Source organism: Vespa mandarinia, chromosome 8 (assembly GCF_050613455.1).
Source record: "Vespa mandarinia isolate Hongniang chromosome 8, ASM5061345v1, whole genome shotgun sequence".
Classification (NCBI taxonomy): domain Eukaryota; kingdom Metazoa; phylum Arthropoda; class Insecta; order Hymenoptera; family Vespidae; genus Vespa; species Vespa mandarinia.
The window spans coordinates 946,419-972,960 of record NC_140817.1 but is presented as its reverse complement, the minus strand read 5'-3'; the positions used below and the strand labels follow the sequence as shown (position 1 = coordinate 972,960).

The 26,542-nt window shown below is 34.8% G+C and overlaps 2 protein-coding genes across 6 annotated transcripts in view; both read right to left on the bottom strand.

The window, feature by feature from the left end:
- The window catches only part of LOC118446491 (PRL-1 phosphatase-like), a 41,828-nt gene extending 38,460 nt beyond the window's left edge, over positions 1–3,368 (bottom strand). For all 3 annotated transcript variants that reach the window (XM_085659049.1, XM_035877190.2, XM_035877226.2), the window contains exon 1: positions 3,209–3,368. The gene's annotated coding sequence lies outside the window, so the exon portion shown is untranslated. The remainder of the gene's footprint in view (positions 1–3,208) is intronic.
- A 2,017-nt stretch (positions 3,369–5,385) lies between these two features.
- LOC118446341 (solute carrier organic anion transporter family member 3A1-like) overlaps positions 5,386–26,542 on the bottom strand; it is a 31,918-nt gene continuing 10,761 nt past the window's right edge. Inside the window, exons 1-15 of one of the 3 annotated variants that reach the window (XM_035876891.2) lie at positions 17,549–17,646; positions 16,996–17,324; positions 15,090–15,290; positions 13,405–13,458; positions 13,209–13,314; positions 12,642–12,858; positions 12,408–12,551; positions 12,130–12,333; positions 11,909–12,016; positions 11,609–11,842; positions 10,995–11,537; positions 10,706–10,895; positions 10,447–10,635; positions 10,206–10,357; positions 5,386–10,120 (exon numbers count right to left, since the gene is read on the bottom strand). In XM_035876891.2, coding sequence (XP_035732784.1) covers positions 9,819–10,120; positions 10,206–10,357; positions 10,447–10,635; positions 10,706–10,895; positions 10,995–11,537; positions 11,609–11,842; positions 11,909–12,016; positions 12,130–12,333; positions 12,408–12,551; positions 12,642–12,858; positions 13,209–13,314; positions 13,405–13,458; positions 15,090–15,290; positions 16,996–17,216 — 2,865 coding nt within the window. In that variant the 5' untranslated portion in view covers positions 17,217–17,324; positions 17,549–17,646 and the 3' untranslated portion in view covers positions 5,386–9,818. Of the gene's footprint in view, positions 10,121–10,205; positions 10,358–10,446; positions 10,636–10,705; positions 10,896–10,994; positions 11,538–11,608; positions 11,843–11,908; positions 12,017–12,129; positions 12,334–12,407; positions 12,552–12,641; positions 12,859–13,208; positions 13,315–13,404; positions 13,459–15,089; positions 15,291–16,995; positions 17,325–17,548; positions 17,647–26,542 lie in introns of those variants that run through there. The other 2 variants (XM_035876899.2, XM_035876884.2) reach the window with 2 other exon arrangements.

Sequence of the window (26,542 nt, the reverse complement as noted above, 5' to 3'; positions counted from 1 at the left end):
TACGTTTACGTTACTTCCTAGAGAAATATATTTTTCAACAAACACACACACACGCACGCACACACACACACACACACACACACACACACACACGCGCGCTGTGTATCTATTTAGTTGCAATATATTCATTACTTATTTTGTAAAATTAAGTGCATATGTGACATTGTAAAATAATTGCATATACGTATACACATATATACATTTAATTATACATTTATGCATTTATTATCTATGGAAATAAACAATTATAGTAAATAGTAAATAGTAAATAATTTGTCGAGCCGATTTGAAAAGAACAATTATCTTTTTTTTGTTCTTTTATCGTCAAAATGAAATCTTTAATTAGAAACATCGTTTTATATTAATATTTAATTTGTACCATTTTTACATTATTTCAATTATTCCAAACTGGTAGGTTTGATAATACTATCGTCATTCTATATTGTCAATTCGCAAATTTTAAAAGGATTATACTAAAACTATTCTCCAATACACACACACACACACACACACAGACATTCAGTAGCCTTTAAGTGTTTTTTCCTCTCTTCTCTTAAAACTTTTTTGTACGACCTAATAAAGTTTACGTTCGTCTGGGTCGTATCGTTCAGAGGAAAATACAATCGAAGGGCCGTTTACATCGTTAGAACGATTCAATTAATTTTATAAAAATAGAACGAAAGAGAGAGAGAGAGAGAGAGAGAGAGAGAGAGAGAGAGAGAGAGAGAAGATCTAAGAAAGAAAAGAAGACAAATATCTCGTAAGAGTGGAAAAGAGACGGCTTTAAAGCTTTTCCATTCTATTTAACCTGACACTCGAGTAAAAAAAAAAGAGAGAGAGAGAGAGAGAGAGAGATAAAGGTAGTCTCTAAGAAGTCTAGGCCACTTTCCTGTTGGAGTAGTGCGACTCGTCGTCGTCGTCGTCGTAGTCGAATGGCTCCCTCAACATTGCAGACACGCGGACCTCCTTTCGAGCTCGAACCCGAGCTCGATAAAAGGCACCATCTCCTCTCTGGTGTTTCACCTAAATACATCCTTTCTCCATGTATATCGACATAATCGTTTAAACCCCAAATTTCAATTTAAATTGAATCCCATTGTCTATTCTTAACGATTCATCGAACCCAATTAATCTCGGAAAATAGATATTTGAACGAAGACTATTTCATTGAAATGAACGATGTACGTAGCTGTGTACAACGGTGAAACAAACAAAAAGGAAAAAATGAAAAGAAAAGAAAAAGAAAAAGAAAAAGAAAAAGAAAAAGAAAAAAAATAAATAAATAAAAGTGCAATAAAAAAATGCAATAAGATAAGAAATGTATTGTTACCTTTATTTCACGGAGTTATAAAAATTGACAAAACGCAATAAAGAAGTCCGACGGGATAAGGCCGTTTAAACGTCGATATGAAATTTTATATTTTTAAAGTTTGATCACGTGGAATAACGTTAAAGAGATAAGTATAATGATTCGATGGAAAACGATAAGGAAAATAATAATGTTGAGAGAATATTATATTAAAAGAAAAATTAATTGCAAAGTTTCGAAAAGAAATGGCACGATAGGAGCACCTGTTACCTGTACATACATACATACATATATATATATATATATATATATATACACACACATATAGGACGAAGAAACACGTTAGTAAGCATGAGAAAATAAACACAAAGTTTTCAATAATAAAACACAAGACTAATCTCTAAACACAACATAGGCATTACGTATCGTTTGAGTAATTTTCAAATGTTAAATAAAATATTAACAAAGAGATAAAAAAAAGAAAAAAAAATAAAAAAATAAAAGGTAAAACCAAGAAAGAAAAAACATAAAGGATAAGTTAAGAACTGCTTCGAAGGAGGCTACAAAACGTTTAGAAATTTTTATCGAAGAGAAAAGGAGAGAAGCCGTGTCCATATCCTTTCGACCTGGCGCGCCCTTCGACTCTTCTATTTCTCTCTCTCTCTCTCTCTCTCTCTCTCTCAAGCTTCTCGTGCTTTGAAAGAAAGCCGCGAGGGTAGAGAGACATAGGCTACTACTCCATCCAAGAGGAGAAATAACTTCCGCGTCCTCTTCATCTTTGTCCACTTTAGTAAGTTTGTCTCTTATCGACGATTAGTCCATTAAGGAAGTAACGAAACGAAACGAAAAGATAAACAAAGGAAAATGAAAAGGAGAATGCCGAAAGAAAATTTTTTTCGGAGTACACGGTTGTAAAAAGAAAAAAAAAATAAAAAAAAAAAAGAAAAGGAAAGAAAAGAAAAACAAAAAACAACAAAATGAAAAAACAGTGCAAAGAAGGAGGGAAAAAAAAAAGAGAAAAATAAGTTGCGGGGGAAGAAGACATTATAAATATATGTATGTATTTGCGTGTTCGTACGTGTAAGAGAAGAGGACAGAGATAGAGACAGAGAAAAGGATGGTCGAGGAGAGCCGACGCCGGCTTTCGTCGGGACACGCCAGAGTTCGTCGTCCGCACTAATACAAGGGAACATACACACATGAGTATAGACGAACTCGAGAGTGAGAAAGAGAGAGAGAGAGAGAGAGAGAGAGACGCGCGTCGAACGAGGTAGTTCGAAAGTAATGTGTGTCCGTGTGCTAGGATCGTACCTCGCAAATGGCACGATCCGCATTGTACGTGTGTTTAGTTGCGCGTGCGTATGCTCTCTCTCTCTCTCTCTCTCTCTGTCTGTTTTGGTGTATGTGTGCGCGTAAACGTCGCGCGCGCGCGTACAAGGTGGCGCGCGAGTGCTCGAGCGCACGACGGACCACACAATCACCATCAGTGAGAGAACCGAGCGTTTAACCTACGTCAGAGAAACCGTCCGCGACACCGAACCTTCCCACACACACACACACACACATATATATATTCACTCATACATAGAATCGCAGTAGCGAGCGCGTCTCCAGCGCTTTTTTATTTTTTTTTCCCTGATCATAACGATTCCTTCGAAAGAAAACGAATAATACGTGTAATTTAACGATGTTACTCATTATTTTCCAACGATTGACTTTTTCGTTTGTCTCGATAAAACGTGGCGACCAATCGCACGCACGGAAATGCGGAGTAACACGTTGTAGATACACGAAAAGAGATGTCCTACCTCCCTCCCCCCCGCACCCACGGTGTACGTCTCCATCACATAATGTTTTTCTCTGTTAAAAAAAATATTTCCTATTTGTAAATTAACTCACCTGAATCGCCATACACATTGAATCTAGAAGGTACGGTGAGGCGTTCGTTAGCGAAAACGCGACTCCGTAACGATGACAGGGGAAAATGATACTACGAAGCACTCGCACACGTCCGCACGCTCCAAAAGCCTGTGGACAACTGACGGAAATGGCGGAAGTCCGCGCGTTTGACTTCGCCACCCTTACTATCGTCTCATTGGCCGTCGCCATGTTGCGCCGCCAATTTCAAATAGCTTTAACGCATCTTATCGAACAATTTTTCTTTCGCGAATATTTTTTTTTCTTCTCTTCCATTTTTCTTTTTACGATATATGTAAATTACATTTTTATTTATTACATTTCCATTTCTAAACGTAGATTATTATTAATTTTTTTGCTTTATCCTTAATCGAACTTGAATTAACGTATTTACGATCGACTTTACAATCGCACACGTTGTAATTCGAGGAAAAAAATGGAATTCGTGGAAATTTATACTCATCGCTTATTATAGATTTTCTCTTGAACAATATAATATAAGATTAAACGGATGGATATTAAGAGTGAAATTATTCGCACGTTAAAATGTCGTTCCTCCGATGGGATTCTTTGGAGAATTCTTGGATTCTTGTAAATTATGCAACGCGATAAATTTCTAAATAAGTTTTATCGAAATAAAATTCATCCAAATTTGTGGAGAGTGCGCTTGGTCGAGCGAGCAAAGCATGATTATTCTCACTGAATAGTTTATTTTCGGAAAATCGAAAATAAATTCCGCCATTCCAACTATCATTGATCGTTTTGCTCCAGAGTCCCGAACAAGTTGTAAACACGTTCTTTATATCTAAATACAGCGTACTGTATTTATTGTTAACAGCTAAAAATAATGTTCGATATAAAAAGGATAAAAAAGAGAAAGAAAAAAAAAAAAAAAAAAAAAAAAAAGAAAAGAAAATGGCCGAACCGATGAACACGAAGGCTGTTATTTAGTGTGTTTTATCGCGATATTACGAGCAACGTTCTCGACTGAAAAAGCAGAGACGTTTTATCTATCGAACGAAAAGAAATGCCATGATACTGCGACATACGTAAAACGCTATCATTTCGATCGATAGCTCTTTAAATAAATTTCTGGAAGAATATGATAATTATTTATCACTATCAATCTAAAAAGGAAGTAGATGAAAGATTTTCTAAAATGATTCACGATATACGATCCATTTTTTTTTCATTTCCTTCTTTTGATCTAAATATATCCTTCCTCTTACCGGTATATAATTAATTGCACGATAATAATAATAATAATAATAATAATAATAATAATAATAATATAATATGAATAACGCTGAATAACAGTTTTCCAAACATTTATTCATTGTAAATACATTATTTGTTTGTGCCTTATCACTTTTTGAAAAATTAAGGTTTAAATAAAATCGAGTAGAAGGCAATCTCGACCATTGTGGTTATTATCTCTTAATGTACTTAACAATGCATCCATAATTTTTGGGTTTATAGCATGGCAGAAACGAAATATTTGATCTTAAAAGAATTCATTAACAATGAAAAGAGAGAAATTAATTATTAAGGGGATCGATCGACCTTTGCAAATTGGATTACAATGATAAGAAACAAATTCGAAATTGTTCCGGTGTACTCAAACGAAACCGCAGAAGAGCTTCGAGTTGATACTACGAATAACTTAAATTCGAATCGTGTTGGATCGTTTTTATAAATTCATTTTTCTATTTATTTAACGATCCTTCTTATCGCGAGATAGTTATTGATATATCTACTTAATAATAATAATAATAATAATAATAATAATAATAATAATAATAATAATAATAATAATAATAATAATAATAATCATTATAGTAATAATAGTAATAATAATTCTACAACGAAATTCGTTAAACTAAAATCCCTCTGTAACGTTTCATTGAACTTCAATAGAAGACTTACATCTTTTATTTTTCCTAAACGTAGATATTACGTAACACGCGAGATTATCAATTTCCATTGTTAAAAACTGAAAATTTTGATATGATAGGAAAGCTTTCCATTGAAATCCGGCATTGTTTTCTTTTTTTTACAAGACCACGCAAAATACGTAGTAGGAAACACAAACGTTCGTAGACGTTCGCGATCATGATTAAAATTTATGTAATGTATATTCCTGTCTATGCATAGATTTATCTTCATTTTTCTTTATTATTCCATATTCTCTTTACTCCATTGCAATTTAAGGCATACTTCCAAAAACGCGATTACGATCATAAAAGGTGCACTGATTTTATTTTTTAATGCATAACGCAGCGAAGTCCGATAAAACTTATTCCATCAATGGGAGAAGTATCAGCATTCACGGTTTTTTTTTATTTTGTTTTGTTTCTTCATCTCTCCCTCTCCCTCTCCCTCTCTCTCTCTCTCTCTCTCTGTATTTTTTCCGTTTTCCTTTGCGATCCGTAATCTCGTTCTTTAATTAATTAATTGTTGCTCCCGCGGAGAAGTTCCTAGAAGATCGGTGTAGCGCGTTACATTTCATTTACTTTCGTATTCTAAATATGATATTTTTCAATGAACAAAATAAAACGTGTTAGCGTGCATAGTTCCGCACAAAAAGAGAGAAGAATTCCGTGGTAACTGGTATTTCCTTTTCTTCGTCTCTCTTTATCGTTAACATTTAATACGATTAATGTTATATATCATCATGTGATATATACACAAATATAAATATATTTTTTTTTGTTCTTTTTTGTTCTGCCTTTTTTTTTCTTTTTTTTCTGTTTTTTCTTTTGTTATTTTTTTTTTTTTTTTTTTTTATTTTTTTTTTTTTTTTTTTTATTTTTTTATATACGCATACGTTTTTATACGAACGTACATAGTTATTATATTTATATTTATGTACGCGAACATTAAATTGATTATTTCTAGGAACTTCTCGTGCCACGCATGTATTGCTTTCACGAATTTGACATACTTCATTGTGCCTACTCTCTCCGCACTTTTCTTTACCGATTGAAACTCTTTATATATGTATATTGTTTCTGCTTATATTTATGGTCCCTACAAAAAATACATTACATCTATAAGCAGTTTACATTGTGACGATAATACATACATATGATGTATATATACATATACACATACATACATGCATGATATACATACATATATATATATTTATATATACATTATAACATAACATTTTTAGATTTAAATTTTATTACTATAGTAAATCCTATCTAATACTTGATCGTATTTATTTTTCTTTCGCTATTTTATAGTTTTAATCCAGATTACTGCCGCGCTTGGGAATGTTACGTACACACTACGGTCTCTTGACAAGAAAATTCAAGACTAAAATCATAATTGTAGTAATTAAATATATAACAATATAATAGCGATAAGAGTAATCGTAATAGTAGTAGTAATAGTAATAGTAATAGTAGTAGTAGTAGTAGTAGTAGTAGTAGTAGTAATAGTAGTAGTAGTAGTACTAATTTTAGCGAGTAGTATCGGTATTAATAGTTATCGCAGTTTATCTGTCGATAGCATGGGTGTATATTGACGTTAACAGGATATTAATTAAAAGAGAATTATTCAATTAAAACGCTTTGTTAATATCATCGACGAAAAAACATAACAAATTACGTGTCGTCGTGAGAAGAGAGAACAAAGTAAAAAGATAGAGACAATATAGTGGGAGAATAATTAAAAAAATAATCATTCAAAAATAAAATTCTTACAAAAGTACTTAAGTAACGTAAGATTCGTTATACTTATTATTATCGTAGCCGTGCAAGATTCGTTCGATGCATCTTCATTCAGAAATGTAAGAAACGTCGAAGCAACACGATCGCGACTTCGAGCTCGTAAAAATGGCTCGTAATCGCACGGTATTTATATCTATCTCTTTCTCCCTCTCTCTCTCTCTCTTTCTCTAACTATAATTTTATGTACAATTGCAAGTATCCGAAGTGGAGATCCCTTCTCCGTTCCCTTCGGCGTGTAAGTTGAACTGAGTTTGATTTGCCATTTATTTATGTATATGTACTTAGATTTTCTTTCTCTTTTTTTTTCTTTTTCCTCCTCTACCCCTCATCTTCTTCTTCTTCTTCGTCTTCTTCTTCTTCTTCTTCTTCTATTCACAGCACTTCTTTGTTACGATCTACGGGCGTTCGTCAAAGTCTACCGCTCGGAAGAAATTTATATCACAAAGTTATATAGGTGTATATATATATACATACATATATATATATATATATATATATATAATATAATATATAATATATATATTATATATAAGTGCATCGCAATAACGTAGTCATTAAAGAGATCATCGCTGTTTCGAAAAAACGATGCGAACGGTCGGCTTTGAGGAATCGTTTTACATCAAACGTGAAAATTGCCTCTAAAATATAGTAGCGTGTATACTACACTTTGAAAAATTGACAGTGACGGACCAAACAGCAAGAGTGATGATACCGTGATAAATACACGTGTGAAAACGCGAACGTAAGTAATTTGCATAAAGTTTACATTTGCGGCAACGTAGGGTTCTTTAAATTTCTTTAATATCATCGAGAGACTACGTTTTTCTATATATAGAAAAGCACGTTAAATCATTTTTCTTTCCTTTTTTTTTTTTTTTTTTTTTTCTTTTTTTCTATTTCTATTTCTTTGTTAACAGTTGTTGTCAGACGTAAAATACTATTTCGCGAAAGGATTTACGTCGAGCAGATAAGAAAGTTGAAAATATCGAAAATAAAAACTTAAAATCAATTGATCGTACTTTCTTCATAAGCTAAGGCAAAATTTTTCCTGGCTTCGAGGAGATATATATATTCTTAACACTCGTTTTTTATTATTTTTTTTTTTTTCCCGTTTCATGTTATATTCTGAATTAAATTAAAAGTGCCCTTACTCTCTATAGAATTTCATTCCTGAGTGAGTTTATATAGTTTCTTTCTAGTTTTTATTTATTTTTTTTTTTTTCTTTGTTCTTCCTTCTCCCTCCTCATCATTATCGTCATCGTCATCGTTATCGTCTTCATCTTCATCTTTTATACATCGAAATTGATTCGAGAGGCTTTCAGGTACAAAACTAGTAGCATCCTCGTGACGAGCAAGCTAATTGCATCGAAGCCAAAAACTTATCGGAGACAATAAGGTCCCATAGATTGATATTGAAATCCGATCGATCCTCAATCCATACGTACGGAAAATGATATAGATTTTGGTTGCTTGGAAGCATCTTTCGCATTCTACGAAATATCTTATCGAAAAGAAAAGAAACGAAAAGAAACGAAACGAAAGAAAGAAAGAAAGAAAGAAATCGTACGTTCGTTTTCGACGAAAGCCATTTTTCCGCAAGTGATATTACTTTGAGATTCTATAAAATAGATTTACTTAAGAAGCCGAAGAAACAATCATCGGAGATCACGTGCCGCTCTTTTCAAAGCGTGGGATTATGATCGTGTGTATAATATATCTATTAGAAAGGATAAGATAAAACTCTACTACACCATTCAACTGTATCCTATTGATTCAACTATGATTTTCGTCATTTTACTCTTCGCTATTTCTAAATTGACTACTTTTTTTGTGAGAAAGCCTAAAATCTAGTTATAAAATAAATCTCAGCTCTTGATCTGCGGATAATAATGTTTAAATATATAGATCATTAGTTTCGTTAACTTAGTTAATTATATTTAACTTTAAGTTTTGTCTAGTCTTGTAGTTCTTAAGGCAGGATTTTTATATTTACAATTTCGTCTTCGCGTTGGCCTTTTGTTTTACATAGCAGTCGCGATAAAGGCTCGTTTCTTGACAACTTGTACCAAAGACGATGACAAATTCCATCGTTTCTCTGTGTACTTAATCTTTAGCCTTATCTTGTGCTATCGTTTCGTATAATGTATCATTTAGAGTAAAAACAGTATAGATTCAGCCACACAATAACGGTACAGTCTCGAACTGCACTCTTTAAATGAGTCGTACAACCTATCATTAATCTATTTACACATCGCAATGCCATAAAAATGTACACTTACTGATATCATCTTCTTATAATAGCTAAACCATTTCATCGAAATCTGTGACAAATTATTGCGGAAGATAAACAGCACTCTTTTTTCTTCAAATGCAAGAGTTTAATATTTCATAGCTATGTATGCATTTTATGTGAAATATACGAATACATAGAAAACTAATCCGATATATATAAATCTATACATATATATATATATATATATATATATATATATATATATACACTTATATTTATATGTACATATATATGTACGTATATATATATATATATTTTTCTATCGAGTTCGTGCGCGATTATCACGCTAACAGAAAAATATTGACTGCAAGTTCTTTCTATCCCGTTTATAATAATATCTTCGAAACATATTCACGAGCACCGAAAGTCACATTTATTCATTCATTATTTATCGAGTGCGACAGTCGTATACATAAGTTCTATGACTGTAAAGATTAGTGGGCGCTTCTCAACAATGAACACTTTATATTTACAATGAATTCTCTAATAATTTGTCACAAATTTTTTTATCACCAATTCGATAGATTTATTTTTATAGTTCCTAGTCCGAAATAAACATTAAACATTCTGATCACGACTTTCTGATTTACCAATCGAAGGCTTCGTATCTACTTCCTGTTCACGAGTGGCGAATTGTGTTTGCCTCGTATCTGGTACATCGACATCCATCATCATGTTTTTCAAACGATTCGCCGTTTCATTCGAATCCTGCGTATGATTTGAAGATTCTGTTTCTTCGAGATTCGTCGACTTTGTAGGCTCCGTAGGCGAAGAAACAGAGGATGGCGTTAATCCATCGGAGCTCGGTGAGTTCACATCGCCATCCCCTAAATTATGTTGATGAGGTTTTTCCTCAAATACTATAATAAGGCAAGTACGATTCGATATACGCCGTAAAAAGACGTCATATGCGATTAATAAGATTAACTTGAAAAAATGACTTACATTTGTCGAGACTAATAATTGATCCTACGAATTCATTGACGGTGAAGGAAGGAGCCTGATCCTCCATTTGTCTTCTCCTTCTTACGAGCCACCAATCAACCAGAAACAATGCTAATGCCAAGATTTTTATGCCAGCGCAAAGACCTACATACCTGTGTAATACAACACATATTATATCCACAAGTATTGTAAGGTAAACTTTCAATGATATATATATATATATACACACACACACTCTTACCTATATCTAAACTGTTCGATGTCGTACAAGAGACATCGGCCGCCTTTCTCGCCGCAAGTACTTTTCCACAATAAACACGTTGAATCTATTAAATTACCAAAAAGAATAGGCGCTGGTATATAACCAAACAGTCTGAAGATTACGAATTGCATACCAAGAGCGAATGATCGTTCTTCCTCCGATACAGATCTATAGCGTGATAGAAATAAACAGGTTTAAGGAATTTATGAACCGTTTGTTATATCGATTCGTAACTTACCTTAAAACTATCATCAACAAAGGCATTTGGGTTACAGCCACGATAAACGTCATGAAGAATAGAAGAATCAAAAAGGGAAATATCGTTCTGCAGGGTGAAGTACACGGACCAGCAGTCGCTACCGGTACTACGGTTACTTCCGCGAATTCTGGTGCTGCTGGTGGCAGCATAGTTAAATTACCGTGTATACCTGTGAACGACGATAGTCTCGCATCAATGTAAATCCTGAGATTTTTTTTTTTTTTTTCCGAAACAATAAATAAGAAAATGTTCCTTTCTATCGACTTACATGCGCAATTCGTAAAATTAGATTTCGAACTGAAGGCTGTACATCCAGCGTGACAAGGACTGAAGTACGTCAGGCCGTTATTTCCACAGACCGGCTCAACGTCGGTCATTCGACATTCACAACCGAAGTTGCATGCGGCAGTGAGATTTACTTGGAAAGGTTCTGGACCTTTCGTGCTGCTGTTAAAGTACGGTATAGTGGTCCCGGCCATTTTCACGTTGTCACAACCCAAGAAAAATAAGAGACCGTAACAAACCAAACATATTATGTTAGAGACAAGAACAAACTGGACCGCGCCTTTAGGCCTCAGTTCTAATCGTTTCAGCAAACATCCACCGAAGAAAATACCAATGCATGCACCCGGTATAGCTATCGAGCCGGTAAATATACTCGCTTGACTCTTCCCAAGACTGAACTGCGTTTCGAGATATTTCGGTAGAAAAACAACGAAGCCCGAGACGATCACCAATTCCATACAAGCACCCAAACAGGTCACCACGTATACGGGATTGCAAACGAGTCTCCACATGCTACGCGGAATATCTATGGAAAATAATCGATTATAAACCATATTTTACCATATATATTTATTATCTTCGTAATAGTCTATTTACCTTTCACATCTTTACCGTATCCAGTATCATCCAGTTTCTCCTTCTTCGGTTCCTTGGATTGCTCTTTCTCCTTCTGAGAAGTGGATTTGTTTTTCTCGATGATTCTTATTTTCTCTTTCTCGTGTTGCAATGTTTTAGGAAAACTAAAGAATGGTATTGCCACCATTATCAGTAGTAAACCGCAGAGTAAGAATCCGCCCCACCACATTCCGACCCACCGATGATCTCCAGGATCTAAATATAATTTGTTGAAACGTTTCGATTCAGATAGAATGCAACCTGAAATAACATTTCACTTACCGATACTAATAATCGTTCCGGAGAAAGAGTCCATGTGGAATGACAGAAGATATGCCCCAAGAAGAAAACCTAATACTGGTCCAAAAGCCGCCATACTGTACATACATCCTAAAAAAATGAATGAAACGGATACAGTACGTAGTCATCTTTTACGAAGGAAGGGATTGCTTAGATTGATAAATCAATTCCCATATGGCGAGGCTGGTTAGTTGAACGCTTACCGATGTACAAAGAAGCACTCTCTGGTCTGACATGATCGTCTATGTAAGTAGTACCGAGAGTAAATAGAGGAGAACCTCCGCAACCTAACAATAACTGAGCGAGCACAAAGAGCATAACAGGGCCAGCATTTGATGGAGATCCTTGTATACAATTGTCGCCTCTCAAATTGTTGTGCGGCGACGATAAACCCGATGACAAACGTCCTGTTAATAATAAAATTCGAATTTTTCTATTTTTGTTGAATCCTTCCCTCCCCCCCCCCGTCCTATTAACTTACCGAGTCCCATGTCTTGTTCGCGCAACGAAACGCCACGGCAAATGTTATCCGAGCTCGAATTGTTCGAAGTCGTCGTTAAATTAGGCTCGGCGGTAAAATGCGGTACCATAAAGATCATCGATCCCAGTCCCATGATAACAGCACCTAAATTCGTTAATGTTATTGTAGAGACATTGATATGACATAACGGATTAAATTAACTAGAGCGAACGTAGTTATCGTTAAGACATTTACCAATGGCTATCCAAACAGGAATATGTCTGCGACTACCGAGATAGCTCACAAAGATGACAGTAATGACGTTGCCTATTTCGTACGAGCTGGCAATGAGGCCCGAGAGGCTGGACGGGATTTCAAACCTTTTTTCAATAGTTGTGATCACAGAATTGATATAACCAGAACTAAGTGCTTGTTGTAGAGTTACAAGGAATGAAAGGAGGAATACGAACACCTGTAATCGTACAACCATTCAAAATCAAATCAAATATATGCATATATATATATATATTTTTTTTTTTTTTATTTCGTTGTTTACAACAATACCCATATGTATATATGTATATACGTATTTGTCGAAGAAAAATTTTCAACGTCGAAAACTTTGCTCTTTAGTAACTCGTCGCAACGTCTAGTAATATAAAAAGATTTTAATTCCGTAAGAGACGATGACTCACGACAAACTTGTGATGTACATCCACGTAGACCCGTTAAAAGAGACGAATTAACGAGTAACGGGTTGTGACTTAAAATAAGTCACGCCTAAACGATGATTCGTTCATGGAACGAATTACGATTACCAACCTTTATACCGGCGAATCTTTGAATGAAGGCCGGCCTACAGCTTAGAATTCCGCAGTCCTTCGAGTCTGGATTGAACGGTGGCGTCTGAGCCCTTTCTTTTTCGGTCCTACAAAGAAAAACAGTGGAGAAGAAGAAAAAAAAAAAAAACAAAAAGAATAAAATCTCAAATCGGTTAGTAATTCTTTTCTCTCTTTACCTGTCCACCATGGAAGCACTGGGATTCCTGCTGTGACATTTGATGATAAAGTCTCTGAAAAAATATTTGAACGATCATGATCTCCATAAATCTATAAAGTTTCAATATATATGAACTTAAAGATGATAGTTTATATCAAAGCATGAAGAATTAATATTAAGTTTTAAGATAGTTTATATTACGCTCAAGTAATATCGATCGTTAACGATTATAACACATCATACCGTCTATACATGCATATCAATGTATATTTTTTAAAGTTCGTGCGTCATATCGTAAAGACAATGACGTAAATTCTTAGAATATGAAAGAACATTTAATAGATAAGAATTCTTTATAAAAAAGAAAAAAAGAAAAAGAAGAAGACGTTGAAAGATACTTTTGGAGGATATCGGAATACGACCATTAACCTGATTTCCATCTAAGGAACTATTCTTTCGAATCGACCGAAAGGATTGGCGAAAGTATGCTTGGAACAATTAGATAAAAAATATTCTCCGCAAATCTATTCCGCACGCATATATACGTATGTATGTACACACATACAAAAACACATGGCGAATACGTGTCAGGGTCGGCATCGTTTTACCGAGCAACACAAACGTAATGCTCGATGGTATTGCCGTTATTGCTCCTATAGTTGTCTTACTTTCTACGATCCGGAAAGTCTTACGTCGCGATTCCGTCCCGTGCAAACATTTCGAAACGCTTTCGCAATGCTCTTACTTCGACGCCGCGTCATCGTCTCTCTCTCTTTCTTTCTTTTTTTTTTTTTTCCTTTTCTTTAGTCTTTATCCTTTCTATCTTTCTTTCGTTAGCCCACCGGAAAAGACTTTCTCGCATCACTGTTGTGACGCGAGTCCTCGATTACGCGTTCACGTTTACTCCTCTCATTTTTCATTTCGATCGAATTCACAGAATCTCTTTAATGGGAATTATTCAGTATCCATTTTCTCTCGATAAGAGAAATTTTTTTACGTAGAAAAAAATTACGTATGATTTTGAAACAGACACCACGCGCAATTAATAAATAAAATAAAATATCTTTCGATAGGGGTTTTTTTTCTTTTTATTTTCTCTCTTTCTTATCTACGAGAACTCTCAGAGTTTTGTAATCCACTTATATCAATTATAAATCGTTAATCACAGTATTAGTCATGACCCTTCGTGTTACGCTGTGGTTTAACATTTTGAATGAATACTGACGACAATGATATATGTATGTATGAACGATTAAACATTGTGGTTTTACGCGTGAGTTGCTTGCGTAACGATCGCGTATTTACATGAACAAAAACAAATATAAAAGAGAGAAAGAGAGAGAGAGAGAGAGAGAGAGAGAGAGAGAGAGAGAGAGAGAAAGAAAAAATTGCACGCTCATATATGTAAACTCCTACGATTAACACGATATATTGTTGACGAAGTTTCTGACGTTTTATCACGAGAACGTGCTCGTATAAAATAGTGGAATTTTCTTCTAGCTTTAACATACTTGTATTTTAACAATTAATTTCTCTCATTCTTTCTTTTTCGTGAATCATTTAATGCGATTTTCTTTTCCTCTTTTCTTTTTCTTTTTTTTTTTTTTCTTTTCTTTTAAATACATTGTTAATCAATAAAGAGGATCGTTATGGGTTGCGTGATACGATACATGAATAAAATAAAAATCAATTTGATGTACTCACCTATGATCCACAAGGCCGGAACTTGGATTTCTACTGTGACATCTTATTACGGTATCATGAGTCAGTCTGCTACCGCTTGGTTGCAAAGGATCCGCGTTTTCATCGGTTCCCGTGCCAGCACTTTCAGCGTACAGTCCTGTCATGGCATACATGCTCTCGTTCCTTCGATGTCCCGCGTGATAATTGCTACCGGACTCGGACCTGAAGGATATTTTTGCACTACGTTAATTGAAAATTAGCTTAACGATAACGATATTCTCGTGATGTCACGATAATGGACGTAATAACGTTATTGCCCGAACTTATCGACGATCTATTTACGTAATAATTTTTATTTTAAGAGAAAAACTAAAGGAAAGGAAAAAAAAGAAAAGGAAAAAGAAGATGCTTGAAAATTTACTAGACCTTCGTTGGTATCGATTACCTTGCGGAAACTAAAGAAAGGTGAATAGTCTATGGACAGGACACCCTTTCTCGTTGGAATAGACTTGTCTGGTAAGACTTTAACCATGTTTCACATGGATCTCATGCAAGACTCCCCTCGACCAAAGGATCGTATTACCTCTGCCAGGGTAATAAGAGTATCCTAGTCTTCCAACAACGACGAAACTTTTTCTACGAGAAAATACGTATCCAGTTGACGATTTTCTAAACTCGCTATGAAACATCGTCACGTGCTTTCGTTTCTATTTCTTTTTTCTTATTTCTCTCATAAAGAATTGCATCGCGTGAAAAAAGAAGATGAAGAAGAAGAAATAGAAGTAGAAGAAGAAGAAGAAGAAGAAAAAGAAAACGTGATCACATAACCGAACGGAGGACGTAAGAGTAAAACGTTTTCTCATATGACTTTAAAATGCTCATTTCCTTTTTCTCAAAGTCGTTACATAAATCATAGAACAAATTCTAAGACGAATAGAACTCTAACCGGGAATGGACGATGACCTAAAAAAAAAGACATATGACCTAGGACGTACTCGGACGTCGGATCTTTGCTCCGACGAATATTCCAATCGAATGTAATTAAGCGGTGCCTTATTTGGATTAGCTTTATACGAACGAGCGTTGAGAGTACGATATGATATTTATTTGCTAACAGGATATATATATATATATATATATATATATATATATATATACATAACAGGATATATATATATATAGAAGATACTTTTTTCGTTTTATTTTTTTCCTTGGTATCGTTTTTTCAAATGTGAGTGTCCGACTCAGCGAAATATTTGCGACGAATAAATTAATTTCTTTTGGTCGATGTATTAAAAAAAAAAAAAGAAAAAAAAAAAGTAATAATAATAATAATAATAATAACAACAATAATAATATAAAAAAACAATGAAGAAGAAGAAGAGAAAAAAGAGATCAATTACTCTTTGGCACGAATGATTTAATGCTCAAAAAGCTTTACCGTTTATCGGAACGAAGTAATTTCGTATGTCAACCTTTTTACGATTCGTTTATTCGTAGATTCGTTAAAGCGAAATGCAACGACATCGATCGATCGGATTAATGTTCGCACGGGCAAATTTGCAAAAAGTATTGTGCGTTTATTCGTTCGAATCGATTAAAAATAGCCGAGCAGTGGTGTATAAAAAAATGGCCTTAGTAATAGTGGTAGTAGTAAAAGTAGTAGTTTTTTTCTATGGTTGCGCGCTCCAGGTATTCGTTAGAGATCTCTTTCGATTATTCAAAATCACTTGGGCACGCCCCCCTGGGGGGAGAGTAAAAGAGGGGAGAGACACGGCGTGTTCTCGTAAGGTTCTACAAATCTACGTCAAAAGGACTTTTTCCTTTTTTATTTTTTTTACCGTTTTTATTTCTCTAATCGCCTATGGATTAAAAATAAAGGATTCATAGAATGTGTATATATATATATATACATATATATAATCACCTTTTATGACCAAAACCACCACCACTCTCGTTCCTTTTGTGGCCACTCTCGGAACGTTTGTGGCCAAAGGCACTGGATATGCTTTCGGCCCGTTTGTGACCGCTTTCGGATCGTTTGTGACCGATGAAGCCACCTCCGGATTCGGTTCGCTTGTGAGCGAACATGCTCGAACTTGAACCGTTCCTCTTGTGTCCACTGGTGGATGCCATTTTTTGTATCATCTATCGCCACTTTCCCCGACCACTTCCTTTTCCTCTTCCCTTATTCCTTTAAGTCGGTCCGACTATTACGAGTTCAACTGCATAGTGCTCTGGTGGTGCCTCTGACCTCTAAAAAAAACAATAATAATTAACGATGACGATGAATTATAATGAAAATAGAAAAAAAAAAAAAAAAAATAGAAAAAAAAAAAAAAAAAAAAAAAAAAAAAAAAAATAAAATATTTGTAAAATCGATCATTTAATGCGATAAAATTTGTGAATGAAATCAATCGATTTTTCGATCCAAGTCCAATGAAAATGTATAGAAGCGTGTAAACGTGAAAGTCGGTTACCGGATTTCTCAGCGATTACGTCTCCGTGTTACATGGCTTCATCGTCTAATGCGTGACATAATATTCGAAGCCTACGGTCATAGCTCTCTCTCTCTCTCTCTTTGTTATTGTTGTTGTTGATGATGATGATGATGATGATGATGATGCCCCGAAGGCATCACGTTCATTTCGCGTGCGCACGGGCGCGCGAAACTCTCTCGATTAACAACGCGTTTCCCTTATCTGCACAAATTTCCAACTAATCGAACTTAATAAATCCTCTCTTTAATTAATCGACAGAAAAATGGAAATCTATTAACCGTGAAAAATAGCTTCCTTTTTCTGACAAATCACTTTGATATTTTTTCTTTTTTTCTTTTCATTTCTTTTCAAAAAGGATTTTGAACTTAATTACGTACAGAAATTCAGAGTAACGATAAAAGTTCATATGAATTTTTCGATGATTATAAATCATTCTCTTTTTTTTCTTTTTTTTTTTTTTTTATTTAAAAAGCAAATAATATTGTAATTTTGATTGATAAATCTTTTCGACTTTCGAAGACTCATCGTATTTAAAAGGATGATATTTTCTTTTTCAATCTGGTGTCATCATCCAGATGGATGCAACGAAACGTACTTACGTACATACATAACGGACGAATCGTCTTACAGAAAGGTAAGACGTAGATATATGTATGTATATATATATATTATATATATATAATATATATATTATATATAGTGTACAACTAGATCGACACAGCTTTGTCCAACCGTGTGATCAATTGACATCTCTCTGGATCCAACGGTTCAACGAACCTGCCTCGGAAGGTCAGGGCCGGTCGATAAACGTGGGCCCTAGAAATTGTATGAGCAGCTTGTTTTCCTTATCTTTTTCAATGAGATAACTAGAGATAACGCGTCTACCCTACACTATGTGTATGAAAGAGAGAGAGAGAGAAAGAGAGAGCGCATGTGTGTGTTTGTATGCACAGTTTCCAAAAATTGTGTACTCAATTATAAATAGAGATATTACAATTACGTGTCTCTTTCCTTTAATAAATGGCAATGATCATAACTCAACGAAACGAGATAAAAATCATTCTCATAAAAGCGATTCGAGAAGCGTAACGCAACGAAAGAGCAAAGGAGCAAAAAAGAGCGAATAAACGAAAGAGAGAGAGAGAGAGAGAGAGAGAGAAAGAGAGAGAGAGAGAGAGAGAGAGAGAGAAAGAGAGAGAGAGGAAGAGAAAGAAAGAGACAGATAGATACAATGAACTTTCTATTGAGAGCGATAAAAAATACAAATTAACGACATAGTTCTTCGCATTTCCGTTCGCCATTTTTCCTTTCTCTTCTTTATCTTCGTTTAAATTATATTTATTTTCTTTTATCAACGAGATAAATGCAATATGCACATTATCTCCTTGCTAGAGTTATCAATGGAAATGCACGGTAAACTAATAAATCTATTTAAAATAAATATTTTCTTCGAGAGTACGTACGAACGAACGAGCAAGCTGTCAATTAATATTATTGCATTTTTCTAAGAAATGTATCGAGGATCGAGTATTCCGAATCGACTTGCGCAAACGTTCCTGTTATGTAAAATTCGTTCTCTATAAAAACACAAACGAACGAACACAGACAACATACACATACACAGACACATACAATTTAGATATACTAGTCCTTGCGGATGTGTAACACGTCATGAGACGCAGTTCATTAATTAATTCGAGGCCAATTAAAGTTTCGAATAGACGCATACGATACCGACGATCTTTCGTCGTTGAAACTCGCGATTCTTGTCTTATCCTTAGTCGATTCTCATCAGCGCGATATCATTTTCTATAGTTCGATTATTCACGATCAATTATCTCTAAGAAGGAACGATTTCACGGATCCTACCTTCGAGTCCTTTATCCAATTAATCTCATTCAAGAGAATCATCCTTAATACCTTCTTCCATTTGTTCTTAAATACAAAATAATGTTATTTGTTTTATCGAACGAGGAAGCAACCGGTTTAAGCGCATATCTTTTTTTTTAAACGTTATGTTCCGGTTCTATTATCGATCCCTAACGTCCTTGATTTTCTTCCAATGAAAAATTGAAGAAAAGCAAGGCTGACGAGTATAGAGACTAATGTGTATTAGATAGCGCGAGTATGTGAGAGAAAGAGAAAAAGAGAAAACTGCGACGTGGTTCAAAGTCAGGGAGACTCCTTATACGACGATTTCGCTATATATTTATGAGATACATCCTGTACTTATCGCTAAGACCTGTCGATCGATCCGCAATACGACAAGTATTGCGACGAAAGACTTTTTTTTCCCGTGTAAACATACGAGTAAGGAAGTCGGTCATATCTTTACGTCGTCGATCGAAAAATATTAAAGTTCGAACATGTCGACTCAATCAAATTAACATTTTTATACTTCTTACCTTATAACTTATCGAACTTTTTTTAATATTTCCTTCTTCTCATTTCCATATATTATACCGATTAATTTCGATATGTATAAATTCGCGATACGATAAATTCATATGAAATGACGTAACGTGTTAAGTTCTTTCTCTGTATATTAATAAGAAAGTATTACCTATTGGAATAACCGAGCTCAAGGGGGAGAGAGAAAGAGAGGTTTTGTCGGTGAAAAATTTTGTAACATTATTTGAAAACGTAATTTACAGATGATCATTATGTAACGCGCATTTCATGCGAACGCGTATCTAATTTTAATTAACTATGTCTATACTTTCTCTTTTCGTAATTGACGTGTCGATCGATAGCTCAATCCTTTTACGAAAATTTGTCAAAAGAAATGTCTCTTCCCGATTAGAAAATTTCGATAACGCGTGATAACTTCGTTGGTCCGATGATAATAATTTTATAATAAACCGATTAAATCAATATTTTCACAATTGCTGAAGGGAAAAAGAGAATAAAGAATATAGATTGAAAATTTTTTCCCATTAATCATAATATTATTTTAAATTATTATACGTGAAATTCCTGCGGATAAAGATTTTAAAGAATGAAACGCTATGATTTATATAATTGTATGTTACATCCATAAATTGATTTAATCGTGAAAAATGAAATAAACAAGATGCCCAACGAGATGTAACAAAACGTAACAGATATGGAGACTCGTGTAATGCATATTTGTCATCTTTTCGAAATTCGCAAAATATTTTGACGAATAATTTCTAAAATCTTAGAGATGTAGGTATATGTTATAGAACGAGTAGCTCTAAACTCTCAGCTTCCTCGGATTATTCCAGAAAATTCCGGCTGATCATCATCGTCGAAACGAGGACACTCTGAAATTATCCGACGACTTCGAAACGCTAAGTCCAGCCGGAGGGTATCATAGGGAAACTTATACGATATACTTGAAAAATCTTCGAATTGGATAAGAAGGAGGGGAGATAGCGAGGGGATTTTCTCGAAAAAATTCTTCGAAGCCAGAGAAGGACAAGCAGACAGAAGAAGGGGAGGGGAGAGAAAGAGAGAGAGAGAGAGAGAAAAAATAAAAATAAAATTACAAGTGACTTGGAATCATCTCCAAGTGCTTTGGAGAATCTTCGAAAGATATTTTTTGTTTTGTTTCTCCTATTTTGTTGAGTCATCAATCAGTTTCAAAGAAATGCTGGATACAATTAATCACTTAAATTCAATTTATTTGATCAGTATTTCATTAATTAATTCCAAGTATTTTGTAAAATAAATAGTCAATGCATACACAGACACACACATATATATGAATATTTTCAGTCGGTGTAAATAATTACATATTAATTGTTGCATCTGTTTTGCGTCTAAATTGATATAGGATTACTGATATTCCATTATAAATACTGACGATATTATTTAATATAAATATATACCAAAGTAGCGTTTAAATAATACCGAATCGAACGAATAATAACCATAATTAATTGAAATATGTTCTGCAAACAGATAAGATGAATTAAGATTAATCGAATTTTTTGCACTTTCTAATATCAAATGAAACATAATATACCGAAGGAATAGATAGACGAATGAGAGCGATAGATTATGATAGTTATTACGAGTAAGTAAAGGTAAAAAAGAAATTGCAAAAGAGAGAGAGAGAGAGAGACAGAGAGAAAGAAAAATGAATGAAAAAATTAAAAAAAAAAAAAAAAAAAAAAAAAAAAAAAAAAAAAGAGAGAGAAAAAGAAAGATCGAACGAGGTCCCGGACGAAACGGAGTCTTGTCAGCGAGAGGGAAAGCACGTAGCAGAAGCCGTGAAATAAATTTCACCGTTTCGCGGGCTCGCGCGTTCGTTCGCTCGAGTATGTAATTCCGTCCTCGTAACGAGAGAAAAAGGACAGCGTTCCGGAAATAAGTACGAGCTCGTCGTGCACTCTGCTATATCCTCGGCCGGATCGAGCCCGCCTTTGTCGTAGTCTCGTTTAAAGTAATTCGAGCATCGCCGATATTAATCCTTCTTCTCTCTCTTTTTTTTCTCTCGTACTGTGCGCGCATGTACAATGCGCAAAGATCATTTCTACCAATGAGGAGACATCCCGTTATATTTTTTCTTTCCTCCCTCGAAGTTTTTCCGCGAGTGCTAATTCATTTTTATTTATTTTACTGAGAAAAATAAATTTTATATATATATATATATATATATATATATAAAGAAAAAATTACGAAAGACAACCACGCGTGACTTCTAATTAATTAACATTCTTCGTGAATAAATGAATCCTAGAAATCGGTAATTGAGTTAGTTATTGCCGTTGCTTTGTCCTTTTTTTTTTTTTTCTTTTTTTGAGATAAATAACTTCGTTTAACGTCGGAAACATTTTAAGAGAACGACGAAGTGATGACATTTCGAAAGTTGGCGCTAGTTTAATCGATCGTTCGGTGTTGTTAAGTAACGGAGAACAACGCGTTATTAAACCAAAGAGTAATCTGCATGCCGTTCTTCTCTCTTTCTCTCTCTTTGGCGAGGTCAGATTTAACGGAGCTCGACTTTGTTCGGACAGCGTCGAGGCTAATTATGAATCGTTCTCGTGCATCTCGTTGTGGTCTAATAATCTCTTCGGATCTTTTAGAGTTCAGACGTTCCCTAAACGTTTTTGCATTGAACTTAATAAGTTCGAGTTTAATGAGAACATTTTCAAACGATAGAAAAGTTTTTAAACGAATGGATAAATATTATCGCATAGTCAAAAGGATGTAACAATGATGCACGAACGAATGCATTTGAAATGGAAGAAAATAGATCGGAGATTTGTTAATGCCGATCAAAAAGTTTCTTAGCGTTGGGAAGGAGGAGGTGGTGGAAGGGGGAGGAGGGAAGCTTAGGGTGGAAAAGTGTAGGAGAGGAAAGGAGGGAGTAGGCGGATAGACCGGGAATCGGCGAGAAGTTGAAATATGGCGTTGCAGTGGGATTTCGTGCAGGCTGCGGCTTGCTCGCACGGTCGAAAGGGTTGACCTACTGCCCAACCCATCGTACGGAACTTGAAGACCTTCCAACACGCGAGGGATCATTCGATCTGCTCGGCAGGAGGGACGAAAGTATACTGATAGTTTAGAACTGTGGGAGGAGAAAGGAAAGAGAAATAGATGCACGCTTTGGCCATAGGCTCTGTACCCATCATTGGGATAGACTCGATTCGAGAATTGGACTCGGTGACCTCTGCGATGGGTTCGAACCTTCCTGTTTGATCGATTACTTAAGTTTCTTCGACTTTAAAATATAACCCGCTTGTCCCATGTTAGAGGTTTAAAATACTGTGACAATCGGATAATATATGTAGTAGGTGTGTGTATATATATATATATATATATATATATATATATATATATTCTTTTTTTGGGGTTTTTTTTTGTTATCAATTCCGTCGATCAGAATCTTCGCTGGTGAAAGGAAAAAAATGTAAATGTGTCCTTTCGGATATGTTCAAAATTGATACGAACGAATTCTTACCGAATAAAATCGCGTGCAATTGAATTCTATCGCCATCGTTGTCGCCGAGGACGAAATGTCAACCTGAACGACTTTCACGTTGTTATGCGGAATGCATCGAATAAAAAGGAGAAACTTGAATACGATCGGCGTAGGAAGTTATACGGTTATATACAAATATAATAGAAAAATACTGTAAGACCTTCTTTCGGTACGGCATGAAGCTGTAGAACCGAATGGAACATCGATTTAACTCGCGTACACATTTATCTTACTTCCGTTCCATCGTGGGAAATGTTTCTACCTACGATTTTCCCTTAAAATAAAAGTTGATTATAACCAAACAAGTTACTATTATATATACATATATATATATATATATATATATAGCACATGTATATAAATGAGATATTAGATTTTCAAACTGTCGATGCTCGTTTCGAAGTTTCCGCATGCGGAATGAAAAAAGGATCATTCGGCAATGACCCATATATCGACGATCCAATGCTTCCTCCGCAAATGTTGTCGGAGCAAACATAGCTGGATATTTTATATATATATATATATATATATATATATATATAAATATATATATATATATGTATGTTGACCTCTATGAACGACGAATGAGGTTCCATCTCTATTTACCTCGAAGTATCCTAACGATGTTCCTGACTTTATATTCTCCCTGCGAGGAATATCAATCGGAAGATGTGAAAAAATAATTAAAAAAAAAAAAAATGAAAGAGAAAAGAAAGAAAATAAAAAGTAAAATATAAGATGAATTCGAAAAACTTGGAGACGAATCGGTCGAATTTTAATAGGACGGCCTATAGATGCTTTTAGGGAAGGGGAAAAATAGCACTCGTGATTCGAACTACGTTTTGGCAATGATATAATGTTGAAATTTATTTGATATCTATAACTATAGGTACATATCCACGTATAATATCTATCTATACTTATATATATACAGGTATATGTATGTACGTACGAATCTTTTAGATGCACTGCAGAAAAATATAATACGACATTCTCTGTAAGTAGCATCGATACATAGACATTTGTACAGACATTTATCTATGTGTGCAGATATATATTTATTCCGTCAGGAAGTCGTGTGCAGTACTACGTTTGTCTTACGTGGCACGTTTGTGCCTAAATAAGTATAATTCCTAGGTCGTGGCACGTATTGACTTTGCAATAACCTGCAACGACAATGAGCATGCGGTCGCATTGAATGCAGTTTGGAGTCACTAATAAACTAAAATGGTGTGGTATTTAAACTCGAACGTTTTCCCTCTCTCTGTCTCTCTCTCTCTCTCTCTCTTTGTTTCTTTTTCGTGCCAAATTACACCTCACATATTGTATTGCATATAGAACTACATATGTACTATCTTTAATGAAGAACTTTAAACGACAATATAAGTATACTTTGTTCGAAAATTATTTGTTAATATTTCTATATGACACTCGCATGTGTTACAAAATACACATCATTCTTGTCGTCACTTCCGTTTTCCCACGGGTTAAATTAACATTTTTTCAAGCGGAGGAAAGCGTGGAAGGAAGGAGTCGCGTTCTCCTTACTTCAAAGTCGACGTTAACTCGAGGACAATGCAATGCCAACGGTACTACCGTCGAGTCTCTTTAATTACAACGGTACTTACGTTTGTATAAATACGTGAGTACCTACTTACGTAGCCTCCTTCATTGTTTAACTAACACAATGTGCCAGCGATTCACGCGGACAATACGGCGATATCGGTAGGAGCCGCTCGAGTAATTTCTCTTACTCGAGAGGTAAGTGCCCTTGTGCGTTACAATCGCAAATGCATCTTTACTCGTGCGTTTCTAAGAAGGAAAAAAGAAAAAAAAAAAAAAAAAAAAAGAAGAAAGAAAGAAAAATCATTTTGCATTTACAAATATATATACGCATTTACAAGAGATTAACAAATAAAAAGTACGTATAAAACGTGATTCATATTTCCTACAAAAAAAAAAAAAAAAGAAAAAAAAAAGGAAGCTGAATATATATACGTACTTTGTACGTGCATGATAGAATAATCATGAATCCGGGTGATTATTATCATAAAATCTATGATGGTTTCCGCGTATAAACGCACGTGTGCCTCGCATATGGCTATTGTCGCTCTAGAGTAAACGGTGAATGGTACCATCCACCGATTGTGAGAGGTATCATTTTTATTGCGATCTACTATGTTAAAACTCTCGTAAGTGTACACCATACAAACATCTACTATTGTGTACATACAACGAAGAAAAAGAGACGTATAGATCGTCACGTTTTATTGCAATCGAAACGCATGCTCTATCTCTCCGTGAAGTGACTCGTCTAAACGTACCGACTCACTGACTCATTGCGAGAAAAAGGAGAGAGAGAGAGGGAAAGAGATACATGAAAGGCGAACCTCTCGAATAAAACTTCGCTCGACGCAATTCTAAATCCAGATCGCCCTCCTGGAAACACAACCGTAAAAGTCTCGCGCGTAAAGTATGCGTTTTGACTGGGCATCTTTTTCTTTTTTAGTCTCTTTTCAAACGTCAAAAAATGAAAAGAAAAACAAAAGAAAAAATTACAAAACAAAAATTAGTCACACGTCGAATAATACGTCGAAAAAATACGTATTATTTTTTAATCGAATTAAATGCAAAAAAAAATTGACTCACCCGAGCGATGAAAAAAAATAATGTTAAAAATGAGAGGATGTTGCACCAATTTCGTGGATTTACAGTGAAAATATTTGACTTTTCAAAGTTAAATCAATGCGAGTGCGCTTCGAAAAGCTCGAATCAGTGAAAACGTTTCTCCTCCTTGGCTCGGTTTTAAAGCGGTTTTAAGCGGATTAAGATCATTTCGGCTAAACGGACGTTGCTTGTCAAGTTACTCGATTAATAGCCGGCTATGTTAATCCCAAACGTTTCGACGCTTTACCGACATCGGTATTAACGTTGATATTTTGTAAAAACTTTCCCGAAGGACTGTCTCCCTGTCTACTTGACAATAAAATTTTTCATCGGTCCTTACGAAGATGGGAGAA